This window comes from Pinus tabuliformis, chromosome J (genome assembly GCF_031772625.1).
Source record: "Pinus tabuliformis cultivar Carrire ecotype Pingquan chromosome J, CPIR1, whole genome shotgun sequence".
Taxonomy (NCBI): Eukaryota; Viridiplantae; Streptophyta; class Pinopsida; order Pinales; family Pinaceae; genus Pinus; species Pinus tabuliformis.
In genome coordinates, this window is record NC_142295.1 from 732,912,457 (window position 1) to 732,939,846 (window position 27,390).

The 27,390-nt window shown below is 37.5% G+C and overlaps 1 protein-coding gene across 5 annotated transcripts in view; it reads right to left on the bottom strand.

Annotated features, from left to right (window-relative positions):
* Positions 1-7,043: 7,043 nt before the first annotated feature.
* The window catches only part of SGR2 (shoot gravitropism 2 (SGR2)), a 444,740-nt gene continuing 424,393 nt past the window's right edge, over positions 7,044-27,390 (bottom strand). For 3 of the 5 annotated variants that reach the window (XM_089378379.1, XM_089378376.1, XM_089378377.1), the window contains one exon: positions 21,362-21,970. In XM_089378379.1, the coding sequence (XP_089234505.1) occupies positions 21,739-21,970 (232 nt within the window). In that variant the 3' untranslated portion in view covers positions 21,362-21,738. Of the gene's footprint in view, positions 7,100-7,873; positions 8,386-21,361; positions 21,971-27,390 lie in introns of those variants that run through there. The other 2 variants (XM_089378380.1, XM_089378378.1) reach the window with 2 other exon arrangements.

The window sequence follows — 27,390 nt, forward strand, 5'->3', positions numbered from 1 at the left end:
CAACAGTTACAACAGTTGTCGGGCAGTCAGAATTTTAGATCTACAATAGGAGGTTGAAGTTATTGCAGCACGAGGCTGAGTTGATCTTGATCTTGGAGGGTATTTGCCTAAGTGGCTAGGTCATGGTATTCATCAATAGAAGGATTTATAAGAAGAGAAGAGAATTAAGGGTTTTCCCATCAAGAGGAGGGGTTTTGGCCCTGGCTTGTACCCTATATGCTGTGTCATTGTTCTTATAATTTTTTATAGTTGTTTGACATATCTAACATTATAATAATGAGGAACAAAGCTAATAAAGAAAAAGGTAACACAAACAATTATCAAGTTAAAGGGAATTAACATATTTGTTGCCCTATTGAATTCTCAACACGATATCAAAGCTAAGTTTGGCAAAGGGCATCATGAAGATCTCCTCGACAATGAAGAAGTTCATCAAGAAGTGTTCCAAGGTAGCAAGCCATCTCAAGAAAGGTATCAAGAAAGCATGGAGTCTCTTATTTTCTTCAAAGAAGGTATGAATCAAGGAAAAGGATGAAGGTATCTCCTCGACTCTCTCTGGCACATTCCAAGATGAGGATATTTGGGTAATTGATAGTGGTGCATCAAGACACTTGACTAGCCATTCCAAACAATTGAAGACCTTATCAAAAGGAAAATCCACCTATTCAATGGAACTTGGAGATAACAAGACCTATCCCATAAAGGGTTTTGGATCAACATCCATAAAGCTAGAGAATGGAAGAAACATCCACCTCAACAACATTCTATTTGTTCTAGGTTTTCATAAGAATTTACTTTCCATTTCAAGCTTAGAAGATAAGGGTGATATAGTAGCTTTCATTGATGGAAGGGTTGTTGTATGGAATAAAGACTCAAGTATAGAACAAGCTAGTCATTGGTATTCAAGACGAAAGACTCTATAGACTAATATCTCCCATGGCCCAAGCCCTAGTTCACATTGAAATTGGCCCATGTGAACTCTGGCATAGAAGATTTGGTTCTCTACATTTCAAGACCCTTCAAACTCTAAGCTCAATAGTAGATGGAATACCTTAACTGAAGAAAGATCATGGAGTATGTAAGTGATGTGCACCAAGAGACCATTTGGAAGCAATGCTTCATGGTAAAAAAAAATCTTGGATCTCATTCACTCTGATGTCTGTGGTCTCATGAATCCTAAATCACTTGGAGGTCATCTATATTACGTCACATTTAGATGATCATTCAAGAAAGACCTTGGTTTACTTAATGAAAACCAAGGACGAAATATTCATGAAAATTTCAAGAATTCAAAGATGAAGTGGAGGACCTTACAGAAAGAAGAATCAATATACTAAGATACGAGAATGGAGGAGAATATACATCCAAAGAGATTATAGAATTTTCTAAGGAGTTTGGGATTAAGAGGGAGCTGATAGTCCCATATAATCTTGAGCAAATGGAGTTGCAGAACAGAAGAATAGATCCATTGAAGAACGTGTAAAAGCAATGTTGCACAATCAAGATCTACCTAAGTTTTGTGGGGAGAAGCCACGAAAACAACTGTTTCTATTCAAAATTGATGTCCCCACATGTCCCTAGACAACGAAACTTTGGAGGAAGTGTTCACTGGAACGAAGCCATATGTAGATCATCTTCAGATATTTGGGTGTCTTGTATCCATATACCAAAGGAAAAAAGAAAGAAGTTGGATCCATCAAGCATGAAGGGAACATTTGTTGGGTATATTAACTCATCGAAAGCCTATAAGATCTACATAGAAGAAGGACATCACATAGAAGTCAGTTGTGATGTCATATTTGATGAAAGCATATCATTCAAGAAATCAAAGGAACTTTCCATAGACTTTGATGATGAAGAGCTTCAGGTATTTGAGGAAGAAGTTGACAAGGGAGAAGAAGAACCACACCATGAAGAAGAAGGTCATAGTGAGCCTGTTCAACATGTGGTCATCCCTGAAACAAAGAAAAGAAATAATTGGTTGAAATCTACACTACTTAAGCAGAAGGTCATGGGGCAACGAAAGTATCATTTAGAGAAAGCTAGGGCAGGTGTTTGGGCAAATTCTCTCTCTCACGTGCAAAACGAAGCTAGGGCTTATGCGCAAGGGTCATCTCTGGTTCGATCCTAGAAAGAGGAGAAGAAAGAAGTCAAGCGAAGTTCACTTAGGGTATATCTCTAGCCCTAAGTCACAAGGAAAGAAAAGCGAAGGGAAGAAGAGGCTCTAAGACGAAGATCAAAGTCTTCTAGTGAGGCAGCATCAATTATAGTAGTTGCCGAGCAATCACAATTTCAAATCTACAGTAGGAGGTTGAAGTTTGTGCAACAGGAGGCCAAGTTGATCTTGATCTTGGAGGGTATTTGTCTAAGTCATTAGGTCATGGTATTTGTCAATTGAAGGATCTATAAGAAGAGAAGATATTTAAGGGTTTTCCCCTCAAGTGGAGGGGTTTTGGCCCTAGCTTGCAACCTATATACTGTGTCACTATTCTTATTGTTTTTGGTAGCTGTTTGATGTATCTAACATTATAATAATGAGGAACAAAGCTAATAAAGAAAAAGGTAACACAAATAGTTATCAAGTTAAATAGAATTAACATATTCATTTCCCTATTGAATTCTCAACAGAGAGAGAACTATCCAAGGCTAGAAGGGCTGCATTCTAGCCTAAAATTCTCAACAGAGAGAGAACTATCCAAGGCTAGAAGGGCTACGTTCTAGCCTAAAAGTGGTATGTGTTTACCTTTGTAATGCTTTTTTCAGCCTTAAGGAAATTACAAATTGATTACACAAGGAACCCTAGCCATAATGTGGCAGGTTGGTTTGGCTAGTCTCAGAACAATAATGCATGCATTGGCCCCTAGATCAATCGATTTGGAAACGTGAAAACCTCAAGTAAAACACTAAATTTCACCACTTGAGTTCATGCGACGACCTGGATTATTCCTATCCAATTCTAAACCCCGTCATGCTGGTAAGATGCTCAACTATGATTCTAATATAATATCCCCTTCATTTATTTAACTAATTTTCAAACGAAAATAATTTTAGAAATTATACCATAATTTTTTGCCAGTAATATCAATGAAAAATGTGACTTATGATCACAAAAATTGTAGAGAAGAATTACTAGCATTTCTTAGCCTCTGACTTCCCAATTTTGCAATTCGATCCCTACACAAGGAAAGGAAAGCAAAGAGAAGAAGAGGATCTAAGAAAAAGATCAAACTCTTCTAATGAGGTAGCAGCAATTGCCAAGCAATCAAAATTTCAGATCTACAGTAGGAGGTCAAAGTTCTTGCAACAGGAGGCCAAGTTGATCTTAATCTTGGAGGGTATTTGTCTAAGTCACTAGGTCACGGTATTCGTCAATTGAAGGATCTAATAAGAAGAGAAGAGATTTAAGGGTTTTCTCCTCAAGAGGAAGGATTTTGGCCCTGGTTTGCAGCCTATATACTGTGTCACTGTTCTTATTGTTTTTGGTAGCTATTTGATGTATCTAACATTATAATAACGATGAACAAAGCTAATAAAGAAAAAGGTAACACAAATAGTTATCAAGTTAAAGAGAATTAACATATTCATTGCCCTATTGAATTCTCAACGGAGAGAGCCCTATCCAAGGCTAGAAGGGCTAGATTCTAGCCTAAAAGTGGTATGTGGTTACCTTTGTAATGTTTTCTTCAACCTAAAGGGAATTACAGATTGCTAACACAAAGGACCCCAGCCATAATGTGGCATTTTGGCTTGGCTAGTCTAAGAACAACAACGAGTGCCTTGGCCCCTCAATCAATTGATTTGGAAACGTGAAAACCCTCAAGTAAAACACTAAATTTCACCAATTGAGTTCAAGTGACGGCCTGGATTCTCCTATCCAATTCTAAACCCCGTCATGCTAGTAAGATGCTCAACTATGATTCTAGTATAATATCCCTTTTATTTATTTAACTACTTTTCAAAGGAAAATAATTTTAGAAATTATACCATAAATTTTTGCCAGAAATATCAATGAAAGATGTGACTTAGGATCACAAAAATTCTAAAGAAGAATTACTGGCATTTCTCAGCCTCTGACTCCTTGATTTTGCAATTCGATCCCTGCACAAATAAATCGTCCTACTTGAAGTTGTTTTGTTGTGGTCAATTAACTCGTCCTATGTAAAGAAATTTCTCTTGTTAAAATAATCTCGAACTGTTGCAAGTACATTGATATCTCAAACCCTGGTTTCTAGCGATTCACAACCCTCCTTCCTCGTTAAACACCAATGAAGAACTTGAAGTGATTCTCCATCTTGACTAACTAGTTTAGATGTTTCACCATTGAAACTAATCACCACTACAAGGGGATTCTACAAGGTTTTCCCCTCACAGTAACCTACTAGATGTCTAAATCCAATTCACAATATTCCCAATCCTCTCCTCCAAATGATCTCCTTCTTCTCTTTATTGTGGTAGTTGTCAAAATACCATGGGTGAATTTTCTTCCTTTATTAAAGTTACTTTTATAAGGTTTATTTCTTAACTAATTGAAGTCACTTAATAATCTAATTACTTAACATCACTTTAGAAGTGACATTGAATAATTAAATTATTAAGACCTTTTTGCTTGTCCCCAAGCAATTTGACCCTATCACCATTCATAGGTCCTCCTCCTTTGAAAGGAACATCACAATATTACTTCTATACTTAAGCATTGGGATGGTTCCAAGAAAAAGTGGCTTTTGTTAAACAAGACAGATTTTATTACATAATTCAAACTAGATATAATTAAAAAGTGATTGATGTTATCATTCTCTTGTGCCAAAGGTTTACTAGGATGACATGTTTCCTTGGAGTTTAATCCTCCTATATCAAGTAATATGAATATTTGTTTTCATAAAGAAAGGGGCTTTGAGTGCATGTTTGCATAGGCTCCCTTGATTGTGACATTGATTTATAAATCAAGAGGCTCAACACAATTTGTGTAGGTTGAAGCATGCATTTTCCTTTAAGATCCTTAAGGGCAAAGATGTGTGAGGACCATGATAATGTCAACACAACATTTTTTTTGTTAAGTCACTTCTCTATGATGCTAAAGATTTCTAGATATCTATTTGTTCTCATTGACATGTTTGACATTTCTAGTGAACACTTCACCCATCTTTCAAGGCTAAAAGCTTAATTTGATAATACTAAGGATGCCAAACCATCAATAATTAGGGATATAATATGACCGTAAATATAGGATATAACCATCAAGGATATTGAAAATGATTTGAATGTTCATATAATAATTACTTAATTTTATTTTTCATTAATTATTGAAGATTTGGGCAATAGAAGAAATATAATACAATTAAATAAAAATGAAATCAAGTAATAGATAATAAATTTATTTTGAGTGTAATTTTATTTGGAATCGAGAATGAGATGTATGATTTAGTATCAAGTAATATATTTAAATTAATATTATTTTGATAATGGATTAGAGTAAATTATGGTATTGGACTAGAATAGGGGGGGAATATATAAATATATAGTTATATTAGGTAAATCATAATAAATTAGAGTAGGATTAATATCATTTAATATTTAGTCAAATTGACATTAATACTTGAAATTATAGCTGAATATTAATATTAGAATAGAATAGTTCTAGATAGTTTATTAGTAAATAGATTCAAATTATTAAATAATATTAGTTAGTAAATAGATTCTAGTTATTAAATAGTATTAAAATAATATAAAGCAATAAAAAAAATAGAATAGGATATAATTAATTTAGTACAAAAAATAATTAAATTATAATATAGTATTAAATTATGATTAGAAAAAAAAAAAAGAGTATAAGAGAACACTATTTGAATTTATAATCTCCACTATGCTAGTGAAAGAAATAACTAGGTAAATTAAATATAGTTTAACATTTGGATAAATGTTGCTCAACAACATCAACATCTATGATTTCCTTGAAGTTGATTGGACATAATCTTAAAAGTTGATGAATTTGAATTTTACATTTCTTAGTGGTTTTAATCTATGGTTTTGGTAAGACATAGGTTTAGGCTCAAGTTTTACATATTTGGTAAGTTAGTTAATGGTTAGATCTGTATGTACCTAAATAAACAATTACATTATATTAAAGTTGGATAATCTAGTATTAAAAAATGTCATGATTGTTTTTCACATCTTTGTATTGGTGCTTCATGTTATTTTTGTGTTACCTATAAGAGATAACAATGGTATCAAAGGAAACATGCAACCAACATGTCATTCTTTGGTTTGAGTGCATTAATGGCATGAGCATTACCCTCCTAATCTTTGTTTTCAACTGCCAACAATAAGCCATAAAAGGTTAAAAGGAATCTCCATAAATGATTAATACTTACACAAACCATTACTGAAATGACATAAGAATTTTACATCTTATGAATCCACTACTTGATTCTACACAAAATAGCATGCAAATTTTCAACATTGTTGTAAAAAACATTGTACATGCAATTTAGACTTCCATGTCACATGAAAGGAACCCCATAAGTTACACATACAACAAAGAATTGTAATAAAGATAGAAGATTATGATGGGCTAAAGATAACATGTTTTTCTTGCAAACGTCATCACAATTATTACTAAAATCAGTTTTCAAGATATCATTACTTACCACACAGTGATCAAAGTTTCACAATATGACTATGTTGTAGGTTGTCATAATTATTTAATAAATGTTGAAGCAATAGCACTAAATATGAATTTAAAAGAGGAAAGAACAAATCAACAACCTAGATTGTAAATTAACATCTTCAAATGAAATAAGGCCTCCATAATAAGAAATCTCATACAATGCATGGTCATTACTAACATTTGTTTGTAACTTTTGTGAAGATGTGAGGGTTATAAGTAGAATTGCAAGCAATCTACCAACGTTGACAACCCAAAACCATACATTAAAACTGCTTACATCAACTTTTAACACTAACTCTTAATGCAAATTTGACATAGATTTCAGAAAAAAAATTATTCCTTGTAGGTAAGTTTAACCTTGTAATCAAGACCTTGAATGATCTTGCAAATTAATTTAGTGCGATGGATACCAATTCCTTGTTTTTGACCTTCTCCCTGAAACATGAAATGGTTCCTTAATGTTCTTGATATTTATTTGATGATCGTGAATGAAGCTACTCTTAGATTTCTCAAAGATACAACTAGTTTCTCAACTACAAAATCCAAGTTTCATTTAAAGTCTCATACATATTCTTAAGTATTTTATAAGGCTTAGAAGATACGTTTACATAAAAAGAGTTGTATAACCTTGTTAGTAACTAGGATGCCAATATAGTGAACACCTCCTTATTTCTCTTAACATACGTTTATATTTAATTTGCTTCACTATGCCTTATCGCTACCACAAGCACAATATGCTTTTACATCAACATTGTTTTGCATTCAAAATTTCCACATAATGTACATTCTACAATTCAATTTCTAAGCTTCAACAAAGTCCATACTAGGCATAAAATCCCTCATATTCAATATTGCCCATTAATACATTTACAAGTAAAACAACATTGCAAAGGGCATATCTGAGGTAGAAATTCTATTCACAACCAAATGTGGCCCTAATCCAAGGATTAACGTCTTTAAAATATGAAAAAACAATTATAAGAAAAATCATGATAATTGAGCATTTATATTCAAAATACAAACAAAAAATCAACTTCGACATCACCACATCATCAAGCACATCTTTAGGATCTTCAATCTCAAGTTTTGATGTAAATGAACACCACAACCCAAAAGGAATCATTATGAAGTCATTAGTGGTTTAGCCTCTTTAATAAATAATAATCCACTTTTTAATAACATCGAGTCACCCATTTGGCCACAAGCATATGAAAATTAAAACAACAATTCTATAGACCATTCAAACAAGTTTTAATGATGTAACATCTTATGCAACAATCCAACGAACTAACCAAATGCTTTAAAATCCAACATTTGGAATAGTAAAATAACAACAATTAATTTACATTTTCCTTTGAAGATTCTCATAATGGTATTTAAAAAAAATATTCAACATCTATAGGAGATGACTTCTTCCATGAGAATTTAGTGTTCCAACTTGTTGACATATCTATGCTTTTGTTTATAATGCTCAATTCATCTTTTATTAATGCTTTTAATAATTCATCACCTTAAAAGGGATATTCCCCCTTTTCAAGCCCTTGGTTTTATACACCATATAATTGTGATTGAAGTAGACAAGTAGATTTTAAACAACTTTCAATTGTAGTTAAATTAAGCAGAAATGAAAAAATAAATAAAGAAAATTTACTTAGCTAGAGATGTTGAACTATCCTCCAAGGTTGAACGACTTCGGCGAAAAAGCCTAGCAAGGAGAACAACTGTGCAAGGAAAGAGAAAGATTAGACAATACACCCAAAGAAAGAATAGAGGATAAGTTCAAAGGATGAATTTGAAGCCAAAACAACAGACATAAAATTTTCAAAGGCTTAGCAATATTGAAATCCTCATTATAAAAAAATTCTACTGTTAAAACAAAAACATGCATATCAACACCCACATTTCAAGGAAAGCAAATGGCAAGGAAAAGTGTATACATGGAGTTGAAAGGGAAATTATGTAGCAATACACAATCAAGAACAATTTTTAACAAAGTGGAAAGTTGTGAAAAATACTTGAAATTTTCAAAATAGTAGCTATGATTAACAAACAAAAACAATAAGAATGTGTTGAGATGGATGGATCATCAAGAATAATGGCAATTAAACACCAAATTGAAGAAATCTTATAACTTAGTCATTTGTACCTTGAATTTCAAGGAAATGCAAACTAATCACAATGTGAAAAAAATAAATTCACATCAAGATATGTTCTGAAAATACCTGGAAGTGAACATAATAAAAATAAAAGTATGATCACTATGATAGTAAGGCATGGTTCGAATTGATTGGAAAACTAGTATTCATGCAAGGGCAAGGGAAAAGTGAAAGACATGTTTGAGAACTTCAAAGATCATGAAATGAACAATGATTTAAACATTAAGAAAGTTCGTTGAAGGAATGTTTATGAACATTTTTCTCCAGGGGGTGAGGGTGTTTGTTGAGTAAAAACAAATTGATAACAAGAGGGATTGTTAAAAGTTAATGTGAATAGAATCTCTATTACTAGTTTAAAATTGATGTTGGTTAGATATTTTTGGTTTGTGGTTTTATTGCTTTTATTTTGGTAAGTTAGGCAATGGTTTTTCAAGATTGTAGCCTTGCAATCCCTCCTCGCCAACCCCAACTCTCTCTCTCTCTCTCTCTCTCTCTCTCTAGAGAAAGGGATAAGGTTTTTTGCAAATCCACATACATAATAATTGAGACTAAATTGATATTAACGTTTAACAACCCATTGAATTGACGTTAGCTTGTAAACTTAGATCATTGAATATTAAAAGTAAATCTTTTTCCTGTGTACATGTATCCATAGTGTTATTTTGGATTTATCTATATAATATCACATAATTAACGGGACATTTGTAAATATCCTTTAAAGCTCATCACATCTAACCTTTCAAAAGGTGGGGAACAAGTCACTCAAAAATCACCATATTAGGAAAAGGAGGCCTAAACGTTCTACTAATAGGAATATATTTTAATTTATTCATCAAACACAAAATCCATCCCAATCAGCAACCATAATTTTATGAGACATTCACTCACAATGTTTAATGGCATGGATGCTACATACTTCCTTCAAAACTTTCAAGCAGGAAAACATATTTACTTAAATTACCTTATTTTGTGTATTAGACATACTTGTTAGATGTTAAAATTAAAATACCTTTACCTACTTGCTCTGTGGTAATATCCCTAGGAATAGATTATCCTTTCAATCCTTCAAATAAAGTAGAATCTTGCACCTTGAGTAAAATAGTTTTCACATTTATAACAAACATGATTTTTATGTTTCCTTGATTACCCAAAACATTATAAGCTTGATTAATTTATTTTATAAGCTTGTGTCTAGTATTGATAACTTGTGAAAACCATCAAAGATTATTACTAATAAAAATGAACATGCAATCCTTGTGACTTTATAGTGGTGAAACTTCCAATTTTTTAACTCAAATTTGAATGATGGATTTAATGGATACTTGGGAAATAGCCCATTAGGGATGTTTATTTTATTTCAACTAGCCAGTAATCATGTTTGGAAAAGTGAAGGCCTCTCCCAAACAATATAGGTCAAAATTGAGTCTAAATCAATCTCTCATGGAAGACATTTGACATAGACACATTCAAACTCTTTTAGGTATAATCTCCTCCTTTACTCTTGCCATAGAAACTTACAAGTAAGAAGAATCTATAATGGCTTAATTGATACAACTACCCTTACCAAGTAGTGTGTCATCACAGCCTTCAAAAAAGATTAAATGGAATCCATAATAGCCAACGATAAGCTATCACTTACACTTGTAATTGATCTTTTGTCTATTTCTTAACTCTAACGTAATGCTCTTGTGCTCACTAATCTTTGATCCACAATATAATGAGAAAGAAAGTATCCATTTGCAGAAAGATAACACCAAAGTTCCTTAATTTTATTCAAAATAACTTTTCATTTATAATGAATATATTATATTTTTTATATATTCCAACTAGAGTATTACAACAAAAAAAAACTTTTTGCAAACTAATAACAACTCAACTTCTCAATGAATAGTAAGAATCCAATCAGTTATCAAAATTAAGTTGGTAAAATGATTAATTCTTGTTAGAACTGAAGTTCTTTTATGTTTCCTCCGGTTCATCTATTTACGGAGTGTAATTTTGAAGTATTTATATTTAGCATGTGAAAGTCATGCCATAAACACTGTAAAAGAAACAATTCCATAGTCAACATTTATTATAATTTTTATTTTATTTTGATAATGGAGGAAAGTGAAGTACGAGCGGTTCCTTAATATGTTACTCCGGGTTGAGAAATAAAATATAATAGTTTTTTCCACCTAAACAATTTAAGAAAAAAGAGTATTATGTGTTGTTAATCTAGCAATGCATGCCAAATAAAACATAACAATGTTTCCAAGCATAATTTACAAATATAGGCAAATTGGATCAACTCTGTTCAAGAATCATAATAGAAATTGTGATGTGATATTCAAAATGAAAGAGTGATAATTTTTATTTTAAAGAGACGACGAAACATCACTACCTTACATTGATGCTTGTTTATACGTTTTGATATAAGGATTTCATTCTGATATTTGACACCTCGATAAATAACATCACTACCTTACATTGATGCTTGTTTATAGTTTTGATATAAGGATTTCATTATGATATGTGACACATTCTTTCGGCGGGTTTGTAGTGAGGGTAGACCACACATAACATGATTGGATAAGTCATGTGAGTGGGTCGAGCGAGTTGCGAGAGAAATCGTGCAGGTTGTTCGAGCAAGCAGTGGTACAACTCGGTGAGGTGAGTTGTGTGAGTGGACTAGGCAAGTTGTGCAAGCAGGCTAGGTGAGTACTCATACTAGTGGCCCAGGTGAGTCATGTGAGTAGTTATATGAGTTGCATAAGTGGGCCAAGTGAGTTTTGGGAATAGGCTAAGAAATTTGTGTGAAAAATTGGGTTAGTTATATTGGTGGGTCAGGTGAGCTATGTGAGCGGGCTGGGAAATTCATGCGAGTAGTCACATGGGTCATGTGAGCCAAGGGATAGAATGATCATGTAGCAGGCATGCGATTGAGCCTTGGAATGACTGCAAGTCATGTGGAGTAAGCCAGTACGACTTGATAGGACTTGGAGTTAGGTTGTACTTGGGGGCATGTGGGCTAGGGGTTATTATGGATATTTTGGTATCTTTGTGAGACAATTTTGGGGCATGCAGTGATATCATAGAGAGAGAATGAATGTGACTGTGGTAGAGATATATCGCAGTGAGAGACCATGTGGTACCACAAGTTGGGTGACTTGGATAAAACTTTGGAGTTTTCTGGGTCAAAATGAAATCCTTATATCAAAACGTATGAACAAGTATCAATGTAAGGTAGTTATGTGTCGTCGTCTCGTAGTGATGTGACACCTTGATAAAGACTCGAGATGATCACGAACTAAGTAAATGATTTTCTTTGGTTCAATGGAATTACAGAGCACCATTATTCTCTATACCATCATATGTTGAAGAATGAAATGGTTATTGAAATTATTAGATTACCATCACCTATTTTATTTAATTATATATATATATATATATATATATATATATATATATATATATATATATATATTCAGTAAGAAAAACACACTGAGATTTGTATTAATATCAAATATCAGTACATATACCATCAATTATCTGTGCATATAGCATCCACCAGATATGTAAATGTCCAGATTAGTAACCCCATATAGTCCCAAAATAAAACCAGTAAACATACAAGGATAAGAGTGAAACTAAAATGTAACAAAGTTCCATCATGTGAACATCCTGATCAACTAAAAAATTGTCCTCAGAAAGACAAAATGATAGCAGATAGTAAACATGGGGTAAAGACAAAAGTACAACATCCAAAAAAAAAAACTATCCAGGAAAAGGAAAAACACCAGCATCTAGGGTGGTGCCTCCTATCTGAATCTCAATATGCATACCATCCAGCGGAGCCAGTAAACCCATCTTGGACATCTTGTCAGCATTATGATTGTATTCTCTGCCAATATGCTGAATAGATATGTGCCTGAAAGTCCTCCAGAGAGTCATGATTTGTTTGAGCCAGCCTTGGAGATGTGGTTGTCTGATATTCGTGATACCCCGAACATGATTGATGATGGACTGTGAATCCCCATAAATATGTATGGAGGGAATGCATAGGAAAGATACGAACCATAGGAGCCCCCACAAAGCCATGGCCTCCGCTTTCATGTTAGTACCACTACCAACCCCCCAGTGTACCCAGTATTCCTATTACAAAGAGATGACGAACCAGAAGCCACATCTGCATCTACCTCCATGAGCAGCACCATCATAAAAACTAGCCGGATATAGGATCCCAAGGCCAATCTTCGCAATAGAAGGTCGAATGGGTCTAATAGGGGTGGACAAGGAAGAAGAAAACCAACCCAAAATGCGACTAACCACCAGAGTCATGTCCCCATCCCACCTTCAAAAATAGTATGATTTCGCCATCCCCAGATTTCCCAAAAGTAAGAGAGGGGAATACAATGCCGGTGGGGAGAGTTTTGACTCCACCATGACATGCATTCCAAGATATTATCAAAAGGAGTTAATGGGAAATTGATACAACCAGATATCTCCTTCTAGATCTTCTATGAGATAGGCAATTTAACAAATAAATGGACATTATCTTCTGCCTCCTTCCTGCAAAAAATGCAAAAACTAGGCCCCTGCCAATTCCTCTTTTGTAGATTATCCCATGTCAAATTTTTGTTTTTCCAGACAAGCCAAACAAATAAGATGATTTTGATAGGCAACTTAGTTTTCCAGAACTTAAAAAACCAACGTACCTCATATATGTTATGGTCGTATTGGCATATGGATTTGTAGCAGTCCTCCACCGATATATCGCCACGCTTCATCTTCCCAAGCCATCCAATCTGGTCTCCCTCCTCCCCCTTACAAATGCCAGTTAGTCACATATCACATCTGATATGTTCCCATTCCAAAGCCTCCGGACCCCTAAGTCCCATCTCCCCCGCCTCCTTCCAGATTGGGACATTCCCATTCCAAGTTCTGATGGCTTGGTTCCAGAAGAAATATCCAAGCCATTAATGCAATGTAGGAGCCTGTCCGAGAAGTGAATATCCGGTCTCATACCCAATATGTGATCCGGGCCAATCAGTATCTTGTTCCCAAATCCAAAAGTCCAGCAAATGCGCCTCAGGAACCAGTGTCGGATTTTGTTCAGGCTGAGCCATATGGCCGACCCCATATGAACACCAATAAGCTCCCTGTGCATCCAGTATGTAAAATCTTTACCTTTGAGGTATTTATTTCTGATGATGTACGCCCAGATGTCGTTTCCGAAGATGCCACGCCACAAGGTTTTATTCAGCAAAGCCCATCTGAAACGCCTCAGGTCCAGTATACCCCATCCTCCCATGTTTTTTGGTATAGCAATGGAGGCCATTGTAGTCAAATGGTATTTTCTTCTGGTGCCCGAGCCAAACCAAATGAACTTAGCCATAATTCTGTTGAGTTTCAAGATGATAGCACCAGGAAGACAATAGAGATGCACCCAGTAAACCGCTAGCTGAGTGATGATAGACTGAGTGAGGGTGAGCCGCCCACCCAGAGAAAGGCATCTATGCTCCCACCCCGAGATCTTACTGTAAAAACGATCCACCAACCACATCCAATCATTAATCCTGTAGTTATTGGGTTTGATATGAAAACCCAGATATTTCATACCCCCCTCAATGCTATTAGCATCCACCCCAAATAAAGCCTTGATATATGCTATGTCCTCCTCATCACCCTGGCCGTATAAAATAATGGATTTCTGATGATTCATAAAAAGACCCGTGGCATTCCCAAACTTGAAGAAAATGTGGTGTAGCGCCAGCCATGCAAATCTAGTAATCATGCCCATAATGAGAACATCATCAACAAAAAACTGTGTGAGATCCGAATGTTTCGTCCCAAACAGAGAGCCCGAAATTCTCCCGCCACCACAGCCTGTTTGATATGCAAGCTAAGTCCATCCATAGCCAAGATAAATAATAACGGAGATAGAGAACACCCCTGTCTCAATCCTCGGCCCACCCCAAAATACCGAGTGGGATAACCATTGATGATCACAACATATCTAACATTTGAAACACATGCCATGATCCATTCAGTGTTCCTGGGGTGTAGTCCAATTTTATGCAAGACCAGCCACAGATAGCCCCAGTCTAGGCAGTCATATGTCTTCTGCAAGTCAACCTTCATGATTGTCGCATTCATCTTTTTTGTATGTATGGTGTGTAAGCACTCCTGTGCAATAGCCACTACATCACATATCTGTCTATCCTGCAAAAAGCCAAATTGATCTAAAGATATGAATTTGGACAAAATATAGTTGATCATGTGAGCAATAATCTTGGAGATTAATTTATAGATGAGATTGCACATAGAAATGGGTCGGTAATCCATGAAGGACCCAGTGAGCCGCCATTTGGGGATGAAGGATATGTAAGTAGAATTGTGTAATGTTCCTAAATAGGAATTTAAGTGATAAACCAATTAAACAAATAGTGCAGCAGTGGAAAATTAAAAACATTTAGCAAAAACCCATGAAACATTGTAATACTGGAACTGCTGAGCCATATATTATGAAATATGAGAGCATGAGTAGAATATATAAATGGAGTAGTGCACCTAGGCTTGTCTCAAGGACAAGCTGGACCAAACCCACATGGTAGAATAGCTGGAAAGATGGTTGTTCAGTTGCTGCTCTACTATGATCTGCGTTGTTCTAGTAAACCGCTGATCTGCTGACTTCAGCCTACTGGAAAGTGCCTAAGAATTGCCTAGAAAATTCTGCCCTTTTAACCTTAGACTCCTTGGACAAAACCCAGAAGGGAATTTCTCAGATTTTGACTTTGGATTTTCAGCCTCTTGGGAGTTGTTCTCCAGCTACATCTGCTAACTTTCGGCTTGCTGGAAAGTGCCCAAAAAATGCCCAGAAAATTCTAGCCTTTTCACCTTAGACTCATTGGACAAAACCCAGGAAAACCCATAAGGGTACTTCTCTGAATTTGACTTTGGATTTTCGGCCTCTTAAGAGTTGCTCTCCTGCTACATCTACTGACTTTCGACCTGCTGGAAAGTGCCCAAAAACTGCCCAGAAAATTCTGCCCTTTTAGCCTTAGACTCCTTGGACAAAACCTAGAAAAACCCAGAAGGGAATTTCTCTGATTTTGACTTTGGATTTTCGGCCTCTTGGGAGCTGCTCTCCAGCTACATCTGCTAACTTTCAGCCTGCTGGGAAATGCCCAAAAACTACCTAGAAAATTCTTCCATTTTAGCCTTAGACTCATTGGACAAAACCTAGAAAAACCCAAAAAGGAATTTATCTGATTTTGACTTTGGATTTTCGGCCTGTTGGGAGTTGCTCTCCGGCTGCCGCTGCCAAATTCGATTTGCAGGAAACAACCTGTAAATCCACCTGGAAACACCCCTCAAATGCTGCTTTCCCCTGTACTATTTGATCCCTTGCTTCTCGGATGGTCCTTGGCCTTGATGGCTGCTCAATCAAGCCCCACGAATTTGCTGTTGGAGGCCACTGCGCAGTCTCTCTGCCTAGAAATGTATACTGTTGTGTGTACTGGCTGGCTGGCTGCAAAACACTGATAAAATACCCTCAATCCTCCACCTTGCTTGCTCTCGAAAACTCCCAGCAAGTGAGGGGTGTCTTGGCTGGCTAAATCAACCTCTGCGTATTTCTAGCTACCCAGAAAACACAAAATCCCTTCCTCCGCGTGGCTAGATGAGCTATGAATCATTGCTGGAAACTCTTGCAATCTCTGTGGAATAGCCTCCCTAGGGCGAGCATGGATGGTCCCCTGAAGTAGGGGTTGAATCTTCCCTGCGTAAGACTCGTGGCTAAATACCCAGTAGACTCGCTAAGCAGCAAAGCGTACAAGAGTGAGTTTGTTTGTCAAATATTCAGAATGAAAACAAAATGAGAGTTGATCTCTCTTTATAACTCCTTGGGCCCCGTTAGCCTCATGTGGGCCCCTCCATCCACCCATTCGATTTTCCCTCCAAGCATATCGAATGGCTAATTCGAACTCCTATGTGGGTGGCCCCCACATTCCACTAGTAGCTAAATAAATTCGATTTGCCCCCTAAGTCCCTAAGTTGAAAGTGTGGGGCCCTCTTCCTTAGTAAAAAATGTACAAAATTGTGTAGTAGCACCCTGTTACTAATGTGTTTGAGAAGGGACATGACAAATTGATATGCGGGTGTATGAAACCCAGAAGACGAGATTCTTCGACCATTGCCAGTAAGCCTGCATGCATAATATCAAAAAGAAATGAATAAATAGCTCGACGGTCCATCCGTCTAGTCCTGAGCATTTGTCCCTTTTAAATGATCTGAGTACCTCTAGTACTTCTTCCTTTGTAACACATTTATATAGTGCGTCATTTGAGTCATTGTCAAACATAGTGGGATATAAACCCACTCCCCATATCTAGTCCTCAATACAATCAACCTCCCTGCTCCTGTATGCCCTTTCAAAATGGTTGACCACCTCCCTTTGAATGTCCTGTAGTGTGTGAATCAGGTTTCCTTCAGAGTCCTTCATATCCCAGATGGTGTTAATCTTCCTTTTGTGGCTCGCATATCTATGGAAGAATTTTGTATTCCGACCCCCCTCCTGTATCCATAGTTCCCTGCTCTTTAATTGCCACGAAACCTCCTAGATCTACAGGAGAGTTTGCCTTTTTTCTTCCAGCAACCAGATGGATGTCAACAGCTCCCTGGAAGGGTGTCCCAATTGTAGTTGTAGGCCCAGTCTATCTAATTCATCTGAGATGTCCTTGAGGTCCTTATTAATTTGGTTTTTTTTATTTCGTTCCCATCCTTTAACCACCACCTTAAGGGCATGTAGTTTCTCCAAAAGCACGGCCATGGGAGATTCCTCTATTGCCCTAAATTGTGACCAGAAATCCTTTACAAGTGTGTCAAAATCCAGGTCCTCCAACCACACCCAATTAAATTTAAATGGCACACCCATTCTGAGATCATCCCTGTTCCATTTCAAGATAATGGGCCTGTGGTCAAATATAAAGGAGTTGATGATCCCAAAGTGGATCAAGCCCAGCCTCTCAATCAGATGCTCATGTAAAAGAAATCTATCCAGTTGCGTAGCAATATGCATGTCACCTATCCTACCATTATCCCATGTAGGAGCTAGTCGAGGAGGGCGAATGTCCACCAAGTTATAGTCTCCAATGATGTCTTTGAGCCGGTCCGCAATAGGATCCAATCTGCACGACCTCCCCCATATCTCATCCAGTCCAATAGTGAGATTAAGATCCCCCACCAATAAGAGAGAGTCCAGTTCGAAGATCCCCGAATCCACCAATTTATCCCAAAAATAGGTCTTGTCCCTATAGGGAGCATAAATATTGAGAATGTGAATGCGCCCCGGGAGACCTCTGATCTTTCCTGCTAATAGAATACCAGCAAAACAAGAGTAAGCCTTAAAGAATACCCACCTCAAGTTTCATAGTGCAACTAAACCCCTGGAAAGTCCACAGGAATCTATAGCCACAATGTGCCATTTAGGAAGCCTTATCCTAAAATATGTCACCACATGCTAGGCAAAGTGCAAAGATTCCTGGAGAAGTATAATATAGGGTTTTGACATGTGAAACAGGTCTTTGAGGGCAAGAAATTTATGTATGGCTCCCAAACCGCGAATATTCTTAGAAAGGACAAGATTCATGTCGCCCCCAGGAAGGGCACATTTGCTCTAAGGGCCCTTGGGTTGTTAGGCGATGCAATCGGAATATCAATGAGTGCGTGTGGGTCGGAGGGACTAAAGGGGAGGGTTTGAGGACGACCCTTGAAATGTCGACTATCCCTACTGTGGATCGTGATATTTCTGGCTGAGGTAGGGCATATATCCACCATGGGCATATATCCCAGTAGGGTCTTCCACTTAGTTTCAACCCAGCAATGCATCTCCTCCTCCTTTAACTCAGTGAAGTGCCATCTACCAACGAGGTCCCATTTCTATAGACTGTCTACATGATCGATCAATACGTCGTGACCGAAACTCAAAATAGGCATCGGGGTGGTGATATCTACTGCACGTTTATTCTGCCTGTGCCGCGAGCCTCTCTAAATTCCACGATGATCCCCATGAGATTGGGGAATTGCATGCGCACCACCTGGAGGGTCGCCAAACAACCCTATCACATTCCTTGTGTCAATTCCATTGGGCCCACTACCCATGCCATCCACGCGTCCGCCAAAGTGATTCCATTCTGCCTCCAACGTAGCCCTAATATAAGCCTCATGCGCCAACGTGTCAGATGCAAATGGGTCGGAGAAAGTCATAATATGACAATAAAAAGGGGATTAAAGGAAGTAATAATAAGCGGTTCGCATACCAACCCTTGGTAGGCAAGGAGTGCAATCCACCCTTAAATGCTCTAATTAAACTAGTAGGTCAACAACCAGTAGGTCTGCCCAGCACGTGCGATTAGGTGATAAAAAAAACCACGACCATCAATGTCAACACAAAAGCCTCATGCCACATTGCACCTGCATGCCCACATATCAAGATCCCCACTACCGGATCATAGCCCGAAAAGGAAAAAGGATAGACTTTGAATATAAAAGTATGTTTTTGCCCGATCGAATGACCCGTAGGCACAATAGTCAATGGAAATCAGTGTACAGTCCACTGAGTGTCAGTGAACAAGAATAAATAGATATTGATCTGTCTTGAGACGTGGAGCCAATGACATCAGGCGCTTCCAAGCCGAAAATTTTAAATTTCAGTCAGTTTCCGATTTGTCAACCACGGAGAAAATATCCGGCAAAAAACGGCCACCCAAAGCCCCATGAACACCTGTCCAAACCAGTAATGGAGAGAGTAGCAGGGAGCGACCAGACCCGATCAATGCAAACACAGTGTACTCAACCTTCACAGCAACAACAACAACAACATCCTAAACATGTCCACCACCTGTTACAAAACCTGAAACCAAAATCTTTGCAAGGTCTGGAGATAATGAAAGCATCCACCCACCGATGCCAGAGGGTAGTATAATTAGTAAAAGCCAGGCACGATCCCTCCCCCCCGTGAACGACAAGGGCAAGCAAGTTCAAGTATATCAGCCCAAATAGGCATGTGGCCTCCTGTGGTACCGGGAGAAATGATCCTGAATCATACAGATAAGAATATAGATGGCTATGAAGAAGATAAGCACAATGTGCGCTATCTCAGAGTGAATGAAATGTATCATGCCTATAAGTAAATAAACAGAAACGCACTCAGGTATATTACACAGTACCCGTAACACACCAATGTGCCGCCTCCTCAAATAAAACTGGTCGTGGAAAGATTCAGTCGATAGCAATCCCCCCAAAAACCATCCTATGATGCTCCCAGAAATAACCAAGGGAGGTCATACATACCATGTCAAAAAACACTGCACCCCGAAATAGTTACTAGAAGGAAAACCAAAACCAAATGCAAACATTGAATGCACTGTTTCTTCCTTATCTGTGCCATCGCTGGGCGCCAAGATCCAGTTGAGAACCAATCTACTCCTTACTTGAAATCCTTATCGAATCCTTGAGATCATTAATCTTCAGCTGAAACGCATACCCAACCAGGTTCTGTGCTTTTCTCGAGCTTCCAAAGAGAGCACCTCCTCTTCCCCACTCCAAATATGAGAGATGGATCACTGAAGATTGAATATTAGAGGACATGCTCACTCTATCCGTCCTGGATTTCATCTACTCACCTATTTACCTCTAAAGCTGATATTTATTTATTGCAATGCTTACGTTAGGAAAAGGGAAAGATCCAGGATACAAAATATTAGCGGCAATCTTCATGCTTTAGGCTATTGTTCCTCACAGCATACAAGATAGAATTAGACTTGGAGCATGCAGTCAAGAATTTCAACTTGTCATTCAACAGTTAACCACATTTAATAATCATTGGACAAGGCTACAAGGATTTCATTTAAACTTACAACAGAACGCTTTTGATTGTAGTAGTGGCTAGGAGAGAAAACTATATCAAAACAGAAAGCTGAAATTCAAGGCCAAATGACTGCAACCAGGAATATTACTAACACAATTGGAATTATAAATAGTTAAACACCAGAAGCTTCAAAGAATCTACACAGAAATAGTAGCAGCTGTAATCGCACCAAGAAAATCAAGGTGCTCTTACAACCTGGGGTGGGAGAATGGTTTCATGTACGCCCCTAATGTGCCAATAACCTAAATGAAAAAATTGAAGTCCAAAGTCTAATGCCCAAAAATGAAAAGAAAAAATAATGATAATAATTTCTCTCTTAATTAATTTACACTAACATGAGAAAAACTAAATAAGCATAGATCCACCTTAACCACAAACCTTTTAAGCATTGAGAGATTTGCATCAGTTTAACGCTCAGAAACCTGTTTAAGATGGATGTATACTAGTAGATTAGAGTTACAATGTACATCCTGTTCCAATTCTTTTACTGATTTCTTTTGTTGCTTTTCATATAGGAAATTTGTCATCTACGACCAGATTTATATCTAAACTGACACAAACAGCCAAGGTCAGAATGATACCGGGAAGCTTCCTCAACCTTTACAAAACCATCAGTTTCAGAAACTGAGATGAAAATGAAATTTTCGCATACCACTACTTGTACAAGTAAATCTTCTTGTACGATGAACGTGCTATGAAACACAATTGCAGCACAGGGGCTTGCTGAAGATTCTACGTTCGTTAAAAACGTTCAGTTTCATAACACTCTATTAACATTTTTTGTTTATCCATCTCTAAGTGGGAATCACGTGCTAGGCTTCATATGAAGAAAACTATTACTATACTAAGAACTATTACTAACTATATTACAATAAAGTCTGAAGATATTGCTTCTACATATATCATATAAACAACACAGCCCAATAGAATAAAAAAATTATATTCTAGACTTTTAAAAACCCCTAGTAAGTACATCGGGGTAGCCTCACATTCAAAATGTAGAATGCTCATGTTTTTGCAATAGCTTTGGAACCATTATTAAAAGAAGATAATGCCTTGATTGCTTTCATACTAGAAAATGTAAGAGTCATTTCATCATCTAGGGAGTCTATATTGTCATTCAGTGTCATGGAGCTACCTTTCTGTTTAGCTTTTATGCCTTCTGGAGGATCTGGCGGTATTTCACGGTACAAATGTTTGAGAATGAATAGAGCTGTGTCTAAATCTCGCCAATAAGATCTGCATGCAACATGAACATTACATTAAAAATGCTACCAGAAAAACAAGAAAGAAGAAACTCAAATATAACAACTGCAAAAGAAGTTCCACTGGAAATCCTCCATTTTTCAATTCTCAGATCAACAACGGTACAGGAGATTATAAGAATTGAGTTTGAAGATAACATAATGTTTTGCCCATTTATCACTTCAAGGTTAGGTCATGTTGTTTCTATTATTTATTGAAACATTCCATGTGCACAATACAAAGGCATATTGAAATTAGTTCAAATTCGAACTTGAAAGAAGCATGTATCAGCAAGGGTGGCTCAATCGGGTACAATCACGTCACTAAGTCACTTCAAATGTGGTCCAAGTTAACCTTATAAAACCTTTTGAAAGGAGCACATGTTCACCTCAAAGGCGATAAGTTATAGTGACAATAACAATGAGAGAATAAGAGAAAATGGTGCATGAGAGGCTATAAGATTCATTGTGAAAGAGGAAATAAACACACCATTCAAACATAAAGGAATCAACTCGCTAAAGCTACAGAAGTGTGTAAATCACTAACTACATAATTGCAAGGATTATGACATTACATTTTTCACTTCTACTATTGACAAAACTTTATTTATTTGACAAAGTTAACACTAGTCATTATATTCTAATAGCCCTCATAAATGACTCATTTGTTAACTTTTACACTAATCTTATCTCGAATTTTTACTATCTTGTCCTTGAATGATGGCTTGATGAATATATCAGCCAATTGAGAAGGACAAACCAAATTCTTCACCAACCAAAGGGTTGCTCCAACCTATTGTGCTCCCAGTCTAACCTGTTGAACTCCAGTGTCTTCAACGGTTCTTCATGATCTAGTCCAGTCTGAACTAGCCAATCTTGTCAAGTTGAAGTCATCATCCCTGACAGATTCCCAGTCTTTGTTCCTTTTGGAATGGAGAATAACAACCACATTTATTAAAGCAAATTCCTAATGTTTCTTTTCTGCTGCAATTTCGAGTTGAAGGCAGAGATACTTTCTTTTGCAATAGAAAATTAACAACCACGGTCATCAGATAAAAACCCTTATGTTTTTCTTTATTGTAATTCACATTTGCTAGAATGATACTTCACTTGCAATTGAAACTACAAATATGCCATTAATGCCCAATATCAAGAAATAGCAAGTAATGAGGTCAACGAAGAAGAAATTATCAATGTTCCACCAAGATGCTGGAACAAGGGGACATGGGTGTGGGGACACAAAGGTAGTAGATACTAAAATCTGAAGACTGGAATAGTAAATTCATATAACTAAAACTCAAAAATAGTAAAGAGTGACGAGTCAAAGAGTCAGTCTAAGTTACATAGAGGGCTTGGTGATCTTGATTAAATACTAATTCCATACCCTCGCACATGACAAAATCCAATGGAAACATTGCAATCCCCCAATCTTGAAATCCTAAAAAACTATTAAGTCTATTGGATTTTGAGTGAGGTCTAAAATTTTACTTTCTCCATATGAAATCCAATGACGTTGGAACCACTCTCAAACATCCTGAGTCGTTTCATGGTAAAGTTAAAAATTTAAGTAAAAGGATGAAAATGAAAGATAAAACAGAACGACACTTTTACTTTAAGAATTTAGCATTACCATTAATTACATAGCATTAGTAGGGACGTAAGGTTGAATATTAAGCTTCCCCAATCATAAACCTTTGTCATGAAAAATCAAGGGGGGAAGCCTAGCCCTTTTTGAGGGGGGACACCCACAAGCACCCATTTTGGAGAAACACATGCCGCACAAAGGAAAGGTTTCCCTAGGCGTCCCCCAATCCCAAGTGCGTGGGAAGCATGATGTAACATACCCCCACTAACCCCAGTCCTAACTAAGTTTAGAAGGAGGTAGTTACTATGCCGACCCAATCTCCATGGTTTAGTTATGGAAATGGGGTCCAATTTTTTCGCTTTCTTTTACTCTCGAGAAACTCAAAACATATGACACCATCATGTTTGTCTCGTCAACACCTTTCCAACAATATAAATTTTACCTTGATCCGACTTACAAATCAAAACATATAGTCATTCAAAGATAAACCCAATAAGATACTGCCACATTGTCAGTGGCAACCATGTGGCATGCATGTAGTCTCCAACATCGTGCTACGTGGCCATTCTGCCACCGTGGATGGATCCATGTGTATGGGCAAGTTCCCTGTGTAGTCGAGAGTCGACCTACTCAGGCAAAAATACCAACATGGTTTAGATAGGAGCCCCGACCTGTGACCACACAACAAACTCGACCTCCACCTAGGCCCCGACGACGGGTCCCACCTAACTAGCTCAATGTTGCTCCTTTGGTTGAGTGTGAACTCATGCCGAGTTACATTTATCGTCCGACTCGCTCGATCCTTGACCTAGCCTCTTTAAACTTTCGAGATGTCGTGGTCAGCCTACGAGGCTTTCCTACGCCAATACAACACGTCCATTGGCCCAACTTGCCATGTCCTCCCAGAGATAAAATTCCGGGAGTTTTCCACAGTGCCTCCGCTTGGTCATAGCACTCGAATGTATGGTCTAACAAACTCAAGCCTCCTGGCACCTCCAAGCCCTAATTTTCTAGCCCCACGTCATATGTATTACGTGAATGCTTAGGCTTTTAACCTCCCTTAGAGCTCGGTCATAGTGGTTCTATTGCACATGGGTTGATTGTGACTTAGTGCCTGGGCCCTTAAGGCATCGAGGCTCAACCCCACTCATTCCATATGCATATAGATATACGTAAGGCTTGGACCTAGTGGTTTTCAAGGGACTCTTTCCTTAGAGCTTGTCACATATATGTATAGGTTGGGACTTAGTCCAAGTCTTGGTTGCATTAGTTGTTAATTTTAGATAACAATGGTATGCTCTATGCTTAAGAGAAATTTACTTCAATTTTCTTACTAGCCTAATATCAATTTCCATATTAGCAATCACATTAACATGACAGTAAATGCAGATAGAACATAAATAAAATAGTAGAAGACAAGCCAAGACGTGGACACAAGATATGGCACCATCCAAGGACAAACCCCAATGTGGGGAAACCCTTTGATCAATTCTTCTTATTATTCTTCAAACATTTAGTAGAGATGGAGTACAATATGAAATATTCACTTGCCTAATCAAAGTGAAATCTGACTAGTCAAACAACAACCATAGAAAGCCCTAACCAGAAAGTCAACGCTGGTCAACAAGGCAAATTTTGACCTCCAAAACAACTCGGTCAAACTCAATCAACTTAGCCTCCAACAGCAAATCAAATCAGCCCAAAAACAGTTGAAAATATTCAATCAAACTTGGTCAACAAAATTCAACACTGCAGTCAAACCCCTCTGTAGTCAACATTAGTCAAACAATATGGTATGCCTCGATTTCTGTGCCCATAAATGCAGCCTGCCCAAACAGAGATATCCCTCACAAAAACATAGTCAAACAAGTCAACACTGGTCAAAACCCTTCATACAACTTCGGTCAACGCTGGTTAACGTAGGAACAAAAAAGAATTGTCCTTCTTTGCATGTGTGGAGAGCTGCCTCAGAAATCCGTACCCAATCATGAAAGGAGAGAGAGATATGTGAGTGAAGTTAAGTGTCTAAATGAGGAGGAGGCTCCTTCTATTAATATGCAACGTTGTGGACTTGAGGGTCTAAATTAGATGGTTGGCCGACGTTGACAATTTGTCCATAATAGAAATAAATTCATAATTCCATTTGTATATGTCAGAATGAGATGATCTTTAGATCAATCCTACACCTCTCGAAAAAAGGAACCCAATAAAAATATCAATTGCCTCATATGAGTTGTCCAAGGTGAAGTTTGGCCCTAATTTCCAAATTTAACACTCCCTCTCAACTAGGGAGAACTTCACCTGCCAAACTGTCTAACAATCTGTACCATCCTTGTCATCTTTGCTCTGCTAAACCATGAAGAAATAATGAAGAAGAAATGATGGAAAATGTATCATACCATTCTCCACTGACCCGAAGTCAGTCTCCAATAATTGAGAGTGTACCATACCACTCTTCACTGACTCGAATTCAGTCTCCAATGATACCAAATCAATATCAAACATCCTAGCATAGGGAGTACGATAGTACACGATGCGTCCATCAGTAGTACTATGGTCCCTAACCTCATTTCCTTACTCATTGGCTAGATGAGAGGTACTTCCCATGAGTCTGAGACTGCATGGGTAGAATGTGCCGACATCAATGTTTTAAAATTCGGCCGATTCAAAACGAAAACGGCCGAGTTGATCCGTTTCAATGCAAAAAAAATTGACCCGGTTGAGAAAACGGTACGGGAGGCCAACTCATGGCTAACTTGGCTGAGTCAGCCATGACTCAGCCAACTCGGCCGTTTCTGCAATAACTCGGCCGAGTCATTACCTGCGGCCTGTAACCCCAATAAAGCTGCGATTTGTCATATTTTTTTTAAATTTTCAAGTGTTTGCTGATTGGTGGGGACTCCAATGTGTTTTATGAATTAGTTAAATGCTATTTGGGGTCCATTTCCCCCTCCCAAACCCTATTTAACATACTCAAATGCTCTCATTCTCTCATAGCCATCTCATGCATTTGAGTGAGAACTTCATTGAGAGTTAGTGAGCATTTATTGAGTTTGTTTTTGGAGCAGCAATGAGGAGTCTTGGGCAAGCATTGTAGCTGGAGTGAAGAGCTTCTTGGGCAGCCATTTGGAGCAGCATTAAGGAGTTGATTCTTGGAGCAAGCTTGAGGAGGCAGTTTGTGCCTGGAGGTATTTTTTTCACCTCTACAAATCTGTGTTTGCTTATTAAATTTTAGGTGCATATCTAGAAAGTCTAGAGAGTGTTTTTTGTGAAAGAAACGAACATTGAATCAATGTGTCTTTTTTTTTTTTTTTTTTCATTTTCAGACTGTTTTCTTTCATTTCCTAGTCAAAAAATGGAACCTAGAGCGAGAGATCCTGCTTGGGCATACGCTGAAATGGTTGATAGTGAAATGCATTGCAAATTTTTCCATAGGAAAATTAAGGAAGGTCCTGGGGGCATTAATAGGCTGAAACACCACTTGGCGGGGATTAGAGGCCAAATTACTCCATGTGCCTCACTAGAAATTGGGGAGATTAGGAAGCAATTGTTAGCCAGCTTTGAGAAGTTTAAAGAAGACTAGGCAAAGAGAGTTAGGGGCTGAAATTGGGAGGAAGAGGGAGATACAAAAAATGATGGCTACCAACCCCCATTATGATTTTGAGGGTTCTTCCTCTATCCCTCATACTGATGCATCCAACCCTTTCCGATATATTCCTCCATATTTTGGTTCTGTTCAAGATAAGGGAAAGGGTAGAATGAAAAAAGGTGATATGACTATCAAAAGTTATTTCACTCCCTCCTCTCCATCAGATGCACATGGTCCTCAA